At 48.5% G+C, this 15,976-nt stretch overlaps 7 protein-coding genes across 7 annotated transcripts; 5 read left to right on the plus strand and 2 right to left on the minus strand.

The window, feature by feature from the left end:
• Positions 1-2,710: 2,710 nt before the first annotated feature.
• Positions 2,711-3,213, minus strand: N7489_007491 (SNARE domain- containing protein; the record flags this gene model as incomplete). Its single annotated transcript, XM_056713241.1, has 3 exons — positions 2,711-2,869; positions 2,992-3,100; positions 3,188-3,213. The coding sequence occupies 3 exons, from the start codon at positions 3,211-3,213 to the stop codon at positions 2,711-2,713; spliced, it is 294 nt and encodes a 97-aa protein (XP_056566956.1).
• Positions 3,214-5,021: 1,808 nt separating this feature from the next.
• N7489_007492 (fungal specific transcription factor domain-containing protein) lies at positions 5,022-6,317 on the plus strand (the record flags this gene model as incomplete). The annotated part of the gene is made up of 2 exons (XM_056713242.1): positions 5,022-5,771; positions 5,826-6,317. 2 exons carry the CDS (start codon positions 5,022-5,024, stop codon positions 6,315-6,317), a joined length of 1,242 nt encoding a protein of 413 aa, XP_056566957.1.
• Positions 6,318-6,510: 193 nt separating this feature from the next.
• N7489_007493 (NAD(P)/FAD-dependent oxidoreductase) lies at positions 6,511-7,855 on the plus strand (the record flags this gene model as incomplete). The annotated part of the gene is made up of 2 exons (XM_056713243.1): positions 6,511-7,601; positions 7,663-7,855. The coding sequence occupies 2 exons, from the start codon at positions 6,511-6,513 to the stop codon at positions 7,853-7,855; spliced, it is 1,284 nt and encodes a 427-aa protein (XP_056566958.1).
• Positions 7,856-8,317: 462 nt separating this feature from the next.
• N7489_007494 (uncharacterized protein) lies at positions 8,318-9,440 on the minus strand (the record flags this gene model as incomplete). The annotated part of the gene is made up of 2 exons (XM_056713244.1): positions 8,318-9,263; positions 9,319-9,440. The coding sequence occupies 2 exons, from the start codon at positions 9,438-9,440 to the stop codon at positions 8,318-8,320; spliced, it is 1,068 nt and encodes a 355-aa protein (XP_056566959.1).
• A 456-nt stretch (positions 9,441-9,896) lies between these two features.
• On the plus strand, positions 9,897-11,402 carry N7489_007495 (Zn(II)2Cys6 transcription factor domain-containing protein; the record flags this gene model as incomplete). The annotated part of the gene is made up of 3 exons (XM_056713245.1): positions 9,897-9,953; positions 10,006-10,659; positions 10,716-11,402. The coding sequence occupies 3 exons, from the start codon at positions 9,897-9,899 to the stop codon at positions 11,400-11,402; spliced, it is 1,398 nt and encodes a 465-aa protein (XP_056566960.1).
• A 241-nt stretch (positions 11,403-11,643) lies between these two features.
• N7489_007496 (uncharacterized protein) lies at positions 11,644-12,190 on the plus strand (the record flags this gene model as incomplete). The annotated part of the gene is made up of 3 exons (XM_056713246.1): positions 11,644-11,751; positions 11,872-12,060; positions 12,131-12,190. The coding sequence occupies 3 exons, from the start codon at positions 11,644-11,646 to the stop codon at positions 12,188-12,190; spliced, it is 357 nt and encodes a 118-aa protein (XP_056566961.1).
• Positions 12,191-13,087: 897 nt separating this feature from the next.
• N7489_007497 (ankyrin repeat domain-containing protein) lies at positions 13,088-14,215 on the plus strand (the record flags this gene model as incomplete). The annotated part of the gene is made up of 1 exon (XM_056713247.1): positions 13,088-14,215. One exon carries the CDS (start codon positions 13,088-13,090, stop codon positions 14,213-14,215), a length of 1,128 nt encoding a protein of 375 aa, XP_056566962.1.
• Between the last annotated feature and the right edge of the window lie 1,761 nt (positions 14,216-15,976).

Here is a 15,976-nt window from a genome sequence, read left to right on the forward strand (position 1 = left end):
CTACCATTTTGCTTTACAGGTCTAGAATCATCAGTTCGAAGGCACGCCTTTAGTCCTTTTGAGGTCTAGAAATCACTAAACAGTCCAGGGTCCAACTTATCTACAAATTTTCAAGGATTTTCTTACGGCCCCACCCCGAGCAGATCACCGACGGTGAACTTTTGCAGATGCTCCATAGAAAATTGGTGAAATTGGTGAAATTCATCAAATTTATCAAATTCTCGGTGAGTTCCAGAACTTCAACTCGGATTGCATCATGCCGAAGAAAAGTTAATATTGTGGATCTCTTTGTTTACGTATGCAGATAACCACCTGGGCAATACATGTAGATACGTACATATGTAGGTAGTGGTAGTGACATGTAATTATTGAAAGGCATGTCGTCATTGTGAGTGACTCACTCGGTATTTCAATTCACGTTTCGACTATCAGATTAGGTAAATATAATGCAGCCATGTTCCATTTCCGTCAAAGAGCAAAGCCAATCTCAAAACATCAGTAAACGCCTCAATCAGCCCTGAAGCACAGCTTATCACTTTGGTTAAGATTTTCGAGATTGCCAGATAAGAAGCACGTCGAGTCTTTGCCTACCAATAATAATTGCTAGATCGTGCAAGATATGACCCAGGAAAAATCCCGAAAGAAACAGCGCCTCAAAAATGACCATTAAAATCTAATGATTCCGATTCGATAAGCAGGGGGCTACCTAGCAAAGACAACTATTGCCTCCATCCAAGCGCAGCAGTGCTAGGAATCCTTTCTTCGGTAGTTCTCATGCCGAACATACCTAGGTAGGTTACGCTATCTTCCGGTGATCGCCAGGGGCGAGGGTGCAATGTCTACTCCGTAGAGCGGGAACTAAAAAAGATCGCGTGGATCGACCGTCGACCGCCAAGATCAACGGCAAAGAATTTTCGCACTTGCAAGGGCCTTGGGCCAATTGTACGCCGGAATCAGTCCACATGCTTGGGCGGGGTGTTATTTCGGGGCTTTATGGTTCGGGTTTTCCCGTAGTCTAGATCTGGCGTATACAACATACAGCACTGACTTCATACAACATACATTCAATAATAAGGTTGCTCTTATATTCTAAACATCGATCATTTCTAAAACTGAATTATCTGCAGTTCCAAGTCAAATCTGGAGACGTCAATATACGGACGAGACCGCCCGAAAATGTCAAATAATCGGCCATATCGCAGCGACTGACGAGCGCTGTTGAAGCTAAGGAAACACTTGGCTACACCCGGCTGCTTAGCTTACAATGAGAGATGGTTTTCTGTTTTACTCAGCAGGCTTTGAATACCTTCATGGGTATGTAGCCTCTGCCGTGGAAGTAAACAGTCCAGCGCAGGCGGCCTCGAATCCAGAATCACAATGCCACCTCGGCAGCAAGGATATATGCGCAGGCCGGACCCGTGGGAGTGCAGCTTGATATACAGACCGTCAAAGTGTGGCCTTATTTTCCACTATGGAAAAAGCTCCTCTGATCTTAAGGAACGAGTTCACGGCTAAAGAGGTAGCTTCTGTTGGTGCCAACAATGTTCCAAATCCAGGTATATTGTCTTACCAGTGGCAGCGGCAAATAATGGCTCTTCCGTCATCCCTGCTACAACTACAGCTAAATCGGGCAATTTGTTGCTGCCATGTGTAAATATATTTGCTAAACATGAACAAAAAGTACGGCATTCCAAGACCTGTTCGCCGAAACCGGCATTGTGATATCGACAAGTGGAAATATGGCACACGACACAATAGAACTAAAGCATTTAGCATTATAGATAAACTTCCCGGTCGACCGAGTCCTACAACTAATTTGTGGAGTCATGACGAGAATATCGGAGTGGGAAAAGTCTGAATTGGACTTCCATCGTATCTATACCACCTGGTTTCCGTTTTTGGTTAGCGCTTTCGGCCACGACCTTGGTGAGCTTAACCTAACGATCGGCGATTAAGGTTTGTCGGGGTAGACTTCGATTCAAGGCGTTGAGCTAAATATATCTTGCTAGGGTGGTGGACTTGGTGATGATGTCAGTAGAGCTTTGGAGGGACCAACGGGTGCCATTGTATGGCATTTACCACTTGCTACATATATCCACCCGATCCATTTGCACTCAATTACGCAACGAGTATATACTGAAGCATGGCTAAAAATATCCAATGAGCCTGGGCCAAGTATGTATTATGTCCACGAGGATTCATAGTATTAATAACATAAAAAAAGGGGAAGAAGCAAAAATGTCCAGTCGCACGGTCTGGAGCCGGCTACTCCAAGGAAGATGTCAGAACCGCCTGGGCGGATTTGCAGATCATGAAGACGTTAATCAAGGGAACCTAGAGGTCGAAGGATGTGATGTCCGAAATAAGTCGAAGGAGGTGGTGGGAATCGAGTCGCCTCGCCGATGCTCTTGGGCCACAAGGACCTATAACAGGCACAGCCCGAAAATAGAACAAGCAGATATTAGGGACGATGAGGAAGTCTTGGAGCACAACATGCACTCCAAATCAACGTGCCGTGCCAGCTTAAGATCTAGCCAAGCACAGATGCGATCCATAAGACGAGGACAACCCAGCACCATAGAATAGCATGACTGGATTGGGACGTGAATATTCGATACGAGTCTCGGTCCAGCAAGGGTATCGAATATTGAGGCGGACGTGGTGAAACGATGGCGAGGAAGCAGCAGGTTGCAAGGACGTAAGAAGTCCCTCAGAAGATCCACCCAAGAATGATATAGAGAGCGATACCAGCGACGATACACATGCCTGCAATCTTCATCACGGCCACAGAATCGCCTTGTTTCGCCATCCGTGTGAGTCGAGTGGCGCTGCCTTTGAGGTTCGTTGAGAAGGAGGAGAATACATCGCTCTAGGAAGGCATGGTTGTCAGTCGCAAGTTAACCCACCGAGGCCCCAATTGAATGTATATTCAGGACACACGCGAATGTCCTGAGTGATTATCGGACCAGAGAAAGATCGATCAAGACATACCGTATGGTCCAGAGTTTCCTGATCCCTCGCATTGTCATGGATATCGATCGTCACGGACCGGAGGGCTGAGACCTTTGAGGAGAGCGAATTGAGGAGCGCATTGTTCTGCCTGTTCCGTAGTATCAGCACTCAAATCCAAACGTAACTCCTTTCGCAGGGGCATCCGATGGGACAAGGTGGAGAAAGGGGGACGTACTGCTCGCGTTCGTAGGCGTCACTCATTTTTGATACTTTCGAGTTTCCCACGATCCTGTACAGAGTATTTATTTGGAGTAATGCAAATGCCGCTGAGATGGGAAGATTATCACAGAAATAAGTGAGGAGGTGAGTGGCCAAAAGCTTTCGAGGTTGGAGAATCGGAGCCGACGTCAGCTCCGTGACAGGTCACATGATCGTCGATCTTCGCTATATGGAAATTTACACATTTTCTACTTTGTATCATACGTGTGAAGAGGGCAGAGCGAAGGTTAGCGGTCCTGAATTATCCAGGCCACACATATAGTCTGGTGCTATGTATATCATGCCGTGTTCACAGATGCACATAGTCTCCAGCACGCAAGTTTGGGTCCCATAATGGGCAGATCGCTCATAAAAAGCCTATGAATTGCTATATTGCAATCGGAAGGATATGCTGATATCTTCGATGACCTTCTGAATGGACATAGAATAGACGTTCAAGTTTGGTTTGTGTAGCCCATTTGCCTGGATAATTGTGATCGTATAACTGAGCCTGAAGATGGCCCAACCAAACCCTTACTAGGTCTTAATTATCTTCGAGTGTTGTTCCTATTGGGTCTTTTACAGCAAAACCCATTGACGCCAGATAGAGAAATTTAGAAGAGAACCCGGCGAAGCTATATTGGACTTTGTATGTATTCTTTGGACCCACAGCTGTTCCCCGCCTCGGATCGACGTTTTACCCACGTGGAACAGATCAGATCATCACCGTCTACGGTCACGTTATATGCACGATGGGATCAACTGAAGATGAAAGACCATCGAAACGAGCCCGCCAGGCTTGCGAGCCGTGTCGGTGAGTGCGAACCTTGGCTGTCCCAAGCTGAGAGCCAATATGAGTTGACATTCCTCCAGCCGGAAAAAGTCGCGTTGCCCAGGGGAGAAACCGGCTTGCTCGTACTGCGAGCGACTGGGCCAACAGTGCGTGTATGCAGGCACCGAGATTGGAGAGGAAGGCTTAGGGTATTCTCAGAAGTTGATGGTGAGTATCATCGATGCCTAGACAAAGGCAGATTCTAATGTGACATAGGAACAACGCATTTCCGGCATCGAGGGGAAGTTAGAACAGTTGATGGAATATATTACGTGTGTTGTAACTTTCCAGGTATTCTGCTTTATTTGGCTGACTGAGGTCGCAGACGACCTGCTTCACACCACCTCCCCTCGCCAGTTGTCCCCGAGAGTAACCCTCAAATACCAGAACTTGCACCCCCGGCGAGCCCCTCTATGTGAGTTCAGCTTGAAGTTTGCTTACAGGAGGCCTTTATTGACGAATGAAATAGATTTGGATCATCCGGGGTCCCAGATGCTGAGCTCTATTTGACCTTCTGTAACGCACAGCCCTTTCTGTTATTCCCCCATAGATCCTCTTTGGCTTCCCTGGGGAAGCGGGACCCCGAGCTTCTACTCGCAATCGAAGCTCTTGGGGTCCGCTTCAAAGGACCAGGGGCCATTGACCAGGAGATACAACTGGACATCAAGAGAAAAACAGAAAAGGCCTGTCAGATGGCCATGATGCGTTTGGCATCTGGTACTGTGGAGCTATCTACGATCCAGACCCTTTGTCTTCTAAGTATTCTGGAGTTCACAGGTACAGCAGCCCCGGCCCGTGTGTTTGTGTTCATTTCTTAACATTGTGCTTCATCTATCCAGCGGGTCACATCATTCGTGCAGGGTCTTATACCAGACTTGCCACATATTTGATGGGAAATCTCAGAATCAATGGCCTAGAGTCTCTGAGCAATTTGGAAACCGAGCGCGATGAGCGCAAACTCTGCCACGTAAGCCTCATCATGCTTAAGAACCTTCACGGGTCCCTGCATCCACCTAAAGACAGCCTGGACTTACTTGCAGAGCCTGGTGAAATCGTCTCTCCGTTGGGAGCCATGATTTTTAACAAAGAGATTGCCCGCGGTACCAGCGGTGACTCTAAGCCTGATATTGGCATCAATGGTAGCAGTGTTTACACAAGCGAGCTGTGGGCGATGGCATGTAATTATGCCGCCAGCCATGTCGGCGTTGACGCTCATCCCCCTTGGTCTCCAAATTCCGATTATGCAATGATCAATTTCCGTCACTGTGAGCACGAGAGTCTCATGCCACTGAGGTTCCGACTTCATGCAAGTCGCTTCCAAGACTATCCCCCCGCCGAACTTCAGGCTCATCGTGACTACTGGAGCCCATGGCTATTCTTCCAGTTGGTTTGGCATGCGGTGCCTTGTTTATTGAACCATCCCTTTCTGTTATCCATGCGACTTCGGAATTTCCGGAGGACAATGCCTCAGTCATTCCTCCGTAATTCTTTCGAGCAGTTAACCTTCCACTCGGGCTGGGTTGTCCATTTCCTCGAGCTTATTGAGATGAAGAACTTCGAGGTATCTGACCCGACCATAGGGCAATGTGTGGCGATTGTTGCTACAATATATCTTCAACATAGCTTTGTCGAGGATCAAGCTTTCAACAGAAAGGCGCAAACGGGATTTGAGAAATGTCTCAGATTCCTACGCAACATGGGCCATCGGTGGCCACACGTCGATCGCCAGGTTAGTTTTCATCCGGTCGTTCCTCTGGTGCACTAGTTCTGATATCGCCCCTAGGTCCGACAACTGCAACAACTCCGGGACAGCGTTTCCCCTGCAGGCCTTATGACAGACAACGTTGCTCCAGGAAGGTCGAATTCTCGCCAGACGTGGTCTGTGAATCTGCAGCTATTGTGGAAGATCTTAGTATATTCCCATGCAAGCAATCTAAGCGATCCTGGGGGCGACATCTTCGGTCCAGAACTTGCTAAAGACAGTGTTGGGTGCTCAGGGGACCCTTCGGCTGGCGATATCACCGAACGCGATTTCGCTTTGATTGGATCCGCTGGGATCTCAGGCCACAAGACAGTGGCCCCCGAGTGTGTCACCTACCCACCTGAGCAGACTGAGGATCCCATACAGACGCCGAGTCAGATGTCACCGAGGATGGAATACCCAGGGCTTCTGGGAGATCCTAATATCGAATTTAGCGGTGGTGACACGTTGTTCCTGCAACTGCAAGATTATGGGAGGGCCTTTGAGGATTGGCTAAGCGTTAACCCAACGTGAGGTTGGGGTTTAGATGTTCGTAACCTATACTCATTCACTGGTTCTCACCCGGGGAACACGGACCGGGTCCGACTTTTCCGGACGCCAAGACGGCGCTGGGCCGGCCTACGGCCTCCGCATTTGTTAATGCTGGAAATTCGCCGGCCGATTGCAGTTTGACGACACTCCTCTAGCGACCAGTCTGTTATTCCAAATGACCACAGCTAAGACAGACTCAATCCTGATCGTGGGCGCCGGGGTCTTCGGACTTTCGACCGCTCTTGAACTCAACAAGCGCGGATATACGGACATCACCGTTGTCGATCGCTTTGTACCACCATCAGCAGATGGAAGCAGCGTTGACATTTCGCGCATTATTCGCGCCGATTATGCGGACCCAATCTACTCTCAAATGGCTCGGGAGGCATACAATGGATGGACCACTGAGTACAAAGATCAATACTTCGAATCAGGATTCGCATTGTTCTCGGAAACGCCTAAGAACGCATACATGGAGAAGTCAAAGGCTGTTATTCGGGCAGCAGGTGGCAAACTAGACGACCTTGACGACGCTATGGAGATCCGGAAACTCTACCCCAGTGTCCAAGCGGATCTTTCCGGCATGAACGGATATCACAACCCTAAAGGTGGGTGGGCCGATGCCGCAGGCAGCATTCAAAAGCTGGCTTCCAAATGTACCGTGGCGGGTGTTTCTATCATTGCCGGTCCTCGCGGTACTGTCGTCTCTCTCCGCCGGGCGGGATCGCGTGTTGTTGGTGTCAACCTTGTCGGAGGGCAGGTGCTGCTTGCTTCACAGGTGATCTTGAGTACCGGCGCGTGGACCAACCGTCTTTTGAATATGGGTCATGCGGCATCTTCCTCTGGCCAGCCTGTTGGCTTCATTCAGTTGACCGAGGAGGAGGCTCTCGAGATGAGGAAGATCCCAGTCATGATCAACATGAGCACCGGCGTCTTCTCATTCCCGCCCACACCGGACACAAATGTTCTCAAGTTAGCGCGCCACGGTTACGGGTATGCAACCGATATGACTGTCAATGTGGACGGTGTTCAAAAGTCGCTCTCATCGCCGAAGTTCGAAACCAGCAATGCGGCTACTGGTTATTTACCTGACGACGCGGATGAATCGCTGCGAAAGGGTTTGCGTCAGTTCTTCCCCAAGCTGGCTGATCGCCCTTGGATGAACCGTCGGCTGTGCTGGTACACGGATACCCCTAACGGTGACTTCATTATCGACCACCACCCAACCATCCAGGGGCTGTTCATGGCTACTGGCGGCGCAGGACAGTGAGTATTTGTCGAAATTAAGCTGCACATTATGGCTTTATGCTAACTAGCTTTACTTTAGTGGATTCAAATTCCTCCCTATCCTGGGCCAATATATCGCGGACTGCTTTGAGAACAAAGCGCCCGAGGACTTGCGCCAAAAGTGGAGGATGAACGCGCCTCGAGATGACTCAAAAGGGCCCATGGCAGGGGATGGAAGCAGAGGAGGCCCTCCACTGAGGAAGTTGAGCCCACTCGAACAAGCTAAGCTGTAAATACTAGATGCTATGATGGTATCAAGGTACATATGATATCTATCACTGACTATTTGACGTCATCTCTACCCCTCACAAATAGTTGAATACACAATAAGCCTCATTGTATGTCGTTGGCAGGCCTAAAATTTTAGCCAATGTTCCTGACGCACTTGGTTCGCTTTCTTGGATAAGCGGTGCCAAGTTAACCAAGCCAATGCCCCGGTCAGAAGAGCTTGTCAAGCAACAAGCAACCCTGGTATCTCTTTAGACTTGACTCGAATTATATCTTACTGGGCCTTAGCCAGGGTTGAATTGAACGTCTCAAAGATCCATATGTGAGTGATATTCATAAAAACCATTTCTTTGAGCAAATATGGGATCGGTTCGGAGTCTATATATTTTCGGATTCATTGGAAGAGACTTAAGAAACTCGATCTGGAGATACGACACAGGGCCCGAACCATGTCTCATATCCATTACTCAAACATTAGGACTAAGTGGAGCGGTGTCTTTTTCGTCCTCGGGCGAAGCCCTCGTATTAGTTGCAGTCCCCATAGCAAAGCTGCCATCCTTACACACAGGCCATTCATCCTGTCGCAGCCAAAATCTCTCGTGAGAAGGAGAACCCTTGAACACTCCCTTCAAATCTAACGGATCGGCAAAGGTCTCCCACCGAGAGCGACGGTCAATCCAACCAGGACCCATTCGCTCCGTGCGACCGTCAGGACACAGATAGCGCAGCTTTTGGCGAGGTAGATATCGACCAGGATGCATCAAGTTGAGCCACCAAGTGAAGAGAAGCATTGGGCCAAGCTCAAATGCATATAGATACCATTCGTTGCTGAGAACAGGTCCGCAGTTCTTCCGGCAGCCGAGATTACCAAACATCTCGAATGCCTCAACGGCGCGGAAGATACACCGCATCAAGACAAGAGTCGATGTTCCGTATAGTGTGATGCATATCATACGGACATTTGGCGAGAGCATCCGGGCCCGAGAACAGCGGGCGTGAACTGTTGCAACGATCCCGATCACGCAGCATTCGACCACTGCTTGGAGAACAAGCCCCGCAGCGATGAGAGTCCCACCGGCCTTGTACTCGTCCAGGTCAGAGCCGGCTGATGCGTACTTGGCTGCTCCTACGACTGTAATTGCTTCCACGGCAGCGCCGACATATACGAAGGAGATGAGGACACGGTTAGGGTTGAGGAGTGCGTGCATTGGTAAGTAGTTCATGAGGCGTCCGACGAAGTTATACGCAGCGGCTGAGTAAACTGGTGGGCCGATGTAGATGAAGACGGTTGATGCGATATATATGTCTAAGTTTCCTGGTTGGTAACTCGATATGCAGCGGAGAATCCAGCCCACGGTGAACAGAGCTCCACCCCAGCAAATGAAGAAGGTGACGCGCCAGAATCGGTAGCGGCTGAAGGTGTTAGAATTAGCTTGGTGTTTTCTGAGATTGTATGGCAAATGCTTACTAGTTTTGGTAAATGTGCAGAAATAGAGACGCGCCGACCAAGGCGGCAAAGACAGCTGGTAAGACATGACTTGGATTGTACAAGTAGAGATTTGCCCCTGCGTCCGAGTTATCCGAGGTCATGATGAAGTCCAATGAATTATAGATGGGATACCAGAATGTTGGGAGATGAGATGCTTAAATAACTCTCATCAACGCTCGCGGGCGCTATCCTACACGCTACAAAAAAGCGCTACATAGGTCTATATCGGGTTAGACTAAGCTGTCCACGGGTGATTCATTTCAGCCGCATTGATGTCCACGGGTCCACTCGCTCATAGTTGTGAACTGGCCAATCAGCGAAGCCCGACTCAACCTTGGGAGCGCTACATCTGACCCGAAGCGGTTAGATTGCGTAGCCTCATAACCTCAACCTCGTTGTCCGGGCCTTTTTCGTCTTTTTTTCCTTTTTAGTGTGACGCATCTTGCTTTTGTAGCCTTCCACAGAATCTTCTGCACTGAATATACCCGTCCCTGAAGGCCTGCGCAGTCCGTTTTGAGATCCACGCTCCGCTTCCCCACTACGGTCTTCACCCCGCAATGCCGGGTGTCCCAACAGGTCGGGCCTGTGACGCGTGTCGCAAGCAGAAGAAGAAGGTACGTGCGATAAGATTATGACACAGAGCGTTATTCCTGCTAATATATCAAGTGCGACGAGAAACAACCTGCGTGTGGACGATGCCTTCGTCTGAAAGTGAGTTGTGTGGGGTCAGGTCAGAAACGATTTATGTTCAAAGAGCAACAATTTCTCCCGAACTCCAACCAAAGCGGCCAAAAGGCTCTCCTCTCGAGATGGAGACCAACACAGAAAGAAAATTATTTCTTTGAAATACCCCGGGCATGTCCTGGCAACAGTATGACATCGTTGACTAATTCGTTTGTCGGCGCCATAAAACGATCCACCGACCTCCGATACAATGTCTGGTGGTCGTTCGGCATTTTCCTGGAAGATGTACCCCGACGACTCGGGAGTAATGAAGCCCTCGACCGTGCAGTTGATGCGCTAACCACTGCCCACGCAAGCTTCTGCACCCGCCAACCAGTTCGGGCTGAGGCGCTAGCCAAGTACTCCCGTGCTCTCAAAACCCTAAGAGTTTATCTAGATGACCCACTCCAGGCCAGTGCTTCCAATACACTATGTGCCGTGATGATACTTTTAATTTGCCAAACATTCATTGGAAATCCCGGGGAAATGGTATCAGGACATGCGCAAGGGGCCGCCAGCATTCTGCACGCACGAAAGAAATTTGGGCCACGCGACGACTTTGAGCGTAAATTATTCCTCTCATTACGGGGAAGCGTGGTAAATCCTCCGCAACTCCCACCATCTTCCTAAGCCGAGCTAATCATGCTCCCAAGTTATTCGAGGGTTTATACAATGAGGCTATCGACCTCAGCCCCGAGGAGTGGGATGCCTTAGTCGAGAATGACTATGATCAAAACCAACCCGAAGCCCAAATTTTGCGATGTCTAGCACGGGCGCCAGTTCTAATGAAACGCGGCAGACGAGCCAGACGTGACGGCGAAGATTTAACACCCTTAACAATGGAAGTCCGACCAATATACGAGAAATGCAAATTAATCCTGGCCCAATTGAAAGCACGAACAGTCGAGTATGAAACGTCGGAGCTCAGCACCATGACAGAAAACTTCATGGCTAGGATCTTGCGAGCACATTATCTCCGCACCCATGGAATCGGTCTCGCAATCACGATAGTGTTCAACTGCATCCTTCAGGCACTGGATCCCAGTGATTACTCCTGTATTATAGAATCGAAGTCTCTTGTTATAGAGACGCTCGTACATGCCCAGGAGTCCAATGTGTACAGACCGGTTGGAGCAGGATATGTAATAATGTGTTTGTCGGCGGCATGGGCCGTTACCGCAGACCCCCAACTGCGGCTAATGGTGGAAGTCACCTTCATTGACTACCGTGGGGACTTTGTGACTCCAGATGGTGTGAATATACCACAAGAGCTGGAACGGGCGAGTGAGAACCTATGGCTGGGATCGACTGCCCAAAAACATGCAATTTCTATCCCCTGAGAATAGAGCTGTGCAAGATACTCATTTGCCTTTATTCTGTGGCTAGCGGTATTGGTCCCAGTTATGAGGAGCGATGAATGCGCAGGAAAGGCCACTACCTCAACTTCAATGCCGTAGGCTGCAAACCGCCCCTTGAACACGAACATCAACGGACCGGGGATACCGGGTCGAGCCCCCGGCGTCAGCCATCGGGTGCGCCAAATCTGGCCGTGTTATTCCTCGAGTCCGTTCATGCAGCTACATGGTGCTGCATCAACACGATTGCATCCTTTTCATGGGGAAAGATACACTCATCGTCTTCAAACATAACAACGCACACGCACTTCGGGGGGTAAAGGATGTGCTCGTCGTGAGTCATCTGCCATCCAACAACACATACTACGGAACCAATGTGCAACAACAGGCCGGGCCGGTGTCCCTTACGTCCATATACCAAAGAATATTTTCACTGTTTCCCTTAACCTAACAGAATGTCCGTTCCCCTACCGCTAGAGGCATCGGGTTTGTCTTTGTATCAGGTCAAGTACCCGTCGACAGCAATGGCAAGTATCTCCCAGTCGAATCCTCCGTCACCAAGAAGACACACCAGGTAATCCAGAATGTTAGTAGTATACTGGGAGCCTCTGGGACCTCTTTAGATCAGGTAAGCAAGGCCAATGTAAGTGAATCGGATAAGGGAAATAGTATCCCAATATTGCTTTCCGAAGAACGCACATGAACGGATTCAGGTGTACTTCGTTCAATTGGACCGGAACATCTCTCGTAATACGGCTAGGTGTAGAAGTTAGTGTACTACCAAAGCCTGCCGATTTGGTGACTGAAGTAATTGGTTGCACTTGAGAGTTAAGCTCGCAGGCAAGGAAGTATATCCTAGCGAATAGACAGCTCCAATGGTCCAGAATATTCGGAAAGTAGACCAGGGCTACTAAAACAATCTACATCCATCTTTTTATCTTCAGCTTATAACCGGAACCTTTCACTGCAAGCATATTTTGAGCGACGTTATACGTAGTTGTTTGTCACGACATGGACGGTCAATAGAGACGAATAAAATGGAGACGAAAGCACAAGTCCGAACCACTTCAAGTATGAGACTGGTATCAAGCCCTCGCTAGGGTCTTACTGAATGGCTGATGGTGATAAGAGCTGTCACTCCTATAGTACTAAGGTGGGATACTACCTGGGTAGACTAGAAGCATGTATCTGTCTAATTGTTCAATTGGTTTATTGTTGCATTGTTGAATTGTTGTATTGTTGCCTTGCTCCATGCCATTGATACAATGAAAATAAGTTGATTCCTATACAGATCATTGGTCACCTGCCAATTCAACCTCGACAAGCCTTCGTGCACACACAAAGTGAGAGACGCCTGACAAACAAGGCCACCTGATAATCGGAACAATCCTCAATTGCCATTGTCTTCAGACTCGCCTATTCAAGTGCACAATTGACTTAATTAAATCTTGGATCTCGTCTGCTCAACTTCTTCTCTCTTCCTCTACCTCGCATCTCACCTACTCATGTCTCATCTCAACTTCCTTTCTATACTTCTCTTGGTCACTTACCCAGTTGCCATCCATCCAGCTAGTGATATTTCATCTTTGTGACAATCTTCTCTTGATAAATCCCCAACTCTCACATCCCCCAAACTCAGCACCTTGACATTGCCTCTGGCGACAACAACCATGTCGCTCGTTCTCCTACCCACAGAACTCCTTCTCATGATTGAGAGCCACCTGCATGCCAAAAGTGACCTCAATTCCTTTATTCGCATCTGCCCACGTTTTACCCTCATTTTCGAAGACAAACTCTACCGGGACTCTCCACCACACTTGCGCGACAGGATTATCATATGGGCAGCCCGGAAAGGCTTTGCTGGCACCATACGCAAGTGCCTGAGAGCCGGCTCCAAGATTTTACGACGAGACAGATTCAAGTCTCATATGAGAGATCGCGATGCCCCCGAGGCTTTGCAAGTCATCCCACGGAGCCCAAAACCACACCCCTTGACTGTAGCAGCCGAAGCTGGCTCGCTGTCTTGCGTCAAACTTATCCTTGCAAAGGGCGTCAATGCCAATTTCTTGGACGAACACTACGAAACCCCAATGAGACAGGCCGCTGGAAATGGCCATGTGGACGTTGTTCAGATGTTGCTTGACAAAGATCCTAAGGCATTCACCGGCGCTTACAAGCTACGACGACCTCTGAAGTATGCTGCGGCTCGTGGCCAGTTACCCGCAATCAAAGCTCTGTTTGCTTTCCTCAAGGACGGCAATCGAAATCTCACTGTCAAAGACGCTGCACAGATCATCCTGTACGAGGGACTCTGGCACTGCGAAAAAAGTGTCGTCAGATATGCACTCGAGAACGGTGCTGATGTGAATAACGAAGATCCACAGTTTGTGTACCGGTTTGCTCCCGACCTCCTTCCAGATGAATACCCTTTGAGACCACGAATCAAACTGGTCCAGTCATACAAGATGGGAGTCGCCATTGGAGGGGTCCTCACTCCTGGCTGGTCAACCCCGACACCAAATGTACTCCACGCTGCAATAATCGGTGGTGATTCAGGTCTGATTGAGTTGGTTCTGGACCAAGGATTTGATATTGCTGCTCATGCTGGGCCTGTCCTGCGATACGCAGTCTATCGGAGAGACTCCACAGTCATCTCGAAGTTGATGAAATTGGGGGTTACCGTGACCGCTATGATGCTTTATGACGCGATTTGTGAGCGAGATGATGTGCATTGCAAGGAGTTCATCGAGAAGACCGTAGAGAAAATTCGGGAAGAACTCAGGCTCCGTCGCACTTGACCTGACTGGTACATTCGTTCTGTGCCACACTGAGATGTTATCACGACACATGTTGCCTCAACAAGGCATTGGATCAATCGCATATTTGCCTTGCATATTTTGTCTTTCGCTTGATTTTCCTTCTCTCTATCTTCTATCCGGAATATGAAGATCTCAGGAGACAGCACACAGCAGATTAGCAAAGGAAAACGAGAGGAACAGGGGGGGGAAGCATTTGAATATTCACGATTGAATCATTATTAGGACCCTCTTAGCGGCTACCACAGCTTTTAATGCATAATTGAAACAGGAACTAGGCCTATCATGACAACCTGTAGAAAGGCCATCGGTCCGTTCATGTAGCAGTAGACATTGCATGGATATACAAGTATTTGATATTGGATCAATAGCCTGCGATGCACAGCTCACTTCCGCGAGATGTAGGGGTGTTTGAGACCACCCATCCGCATTTACTGTATGCTATCCCTAAACCTACTCCAGTATCTTGATTGACACAGACTTTGCCTCCTAACCCCTCAGGTGACAAGCAACTTCTTTACCTCAGGTTGTCGTGAGCCTGCCGGCTATATCGCTATAATACCTGACTATATAAACGAGTGAGTATCACAAAGAGCATCGTCTTATATGTGAATTGTAGACCGTAGCAGGTATATCTTGAATAAGGAAAGCGCAAGCTGCTCTAACCCAGATGTATATCAAATCCCCATTACGAGTGTCTTAGCACCGTATGCCCGATCCCATCATTCTGAACAGACCATTCATTTTCATTCTTCTTTACTGTGGAAAGCCAACAAAACCACCAGGTGTAACTGAGCGTGACTCACCCATTCAAAACTGTAATATGATTACAATTTTAGATGGGTAACCTCTCCTTTTGCGGTGTCGATGAGAAATCCGATGCCGACGCCGCAATAAACTACGTTGTAGATAAAGCGTAGCGATGCTGATTCTGCTACCAACTACATCGTTGACCAAGGGGTTGAACTCGGCGACAGAAAACATGGGAATCCCGAAGTAGGTCAGCTACCTAGGTATCCATGTATCTTTAGGAGCATGTAGGAGAGTTGATTAGTTAGGACACTCTTAAAGCTAAGTATCTACTTAATACGAGAAGCGTAGGAGCAGTTTCTTCCTATAATAACGAGTGAAGCAAGGCTAACATCAAATTATGCCTCTTGTCCGTATGATCTACTCGTCCACTATCTCACCTGGGTAACTAACCTCTTGAGGCTAAGCGTAGATATAGAGTAATAATTGCAAGAACGTGCTACTCCCCATCCCACAATCCTGTACACATTGTCAAGTCGCTTCTAAACTACCATTTCAATGTTCGAGGAGAAGAGTCTGGTGACCTTCGGGTCAGATGGCTCAACGGCATGAGTGACGGGGTTAACAAAAACAAATCATGCCAACCCATGATGTTTTTTTTTAGACTTTTTAAGGTCCCGTTCGACTCACCTACCCGTCTTCCTTTTTTTCTTTTTTAACCCCTTCTGATTGCCACAACGTACTATTTCAATAGTAACCAAGTCGTTACTTATTAAAATTTGTGAAGGAGAAAGAAGGAAACAGGGGGATGTGCTCGTCTTCGCCTGCAAATGTTGTAAATGGCAAGAGCATGGGGTGTGGATCGAGATAGGAAGGCGCGACTCCTTCAGAGGCCTGCCCTAAAGCTGAACTTCTCCATCGGACCAGACAGTATTCCAGTAACAGAGATTCGTTATTTCTGCTGCCATTCCCTCAGTTCTAACTCCCATGCCG

This window comes from Penicillium chrysogenum (assembly GCF_028827035.1).
Source record: "Penicillium chrysogenum strain IBT 35668 chromosome Unknown utg000004l_segment0_segment0, whole genome shotgun sequence".
Taxonomy (NCBI): domain Eukaryota; kingdom Fungi; phylum Ascomycota; class Eurotiomycetes; order Eurotiales; family Aspergillaceae; genus Penicillium; species Penicillium chrysogenum.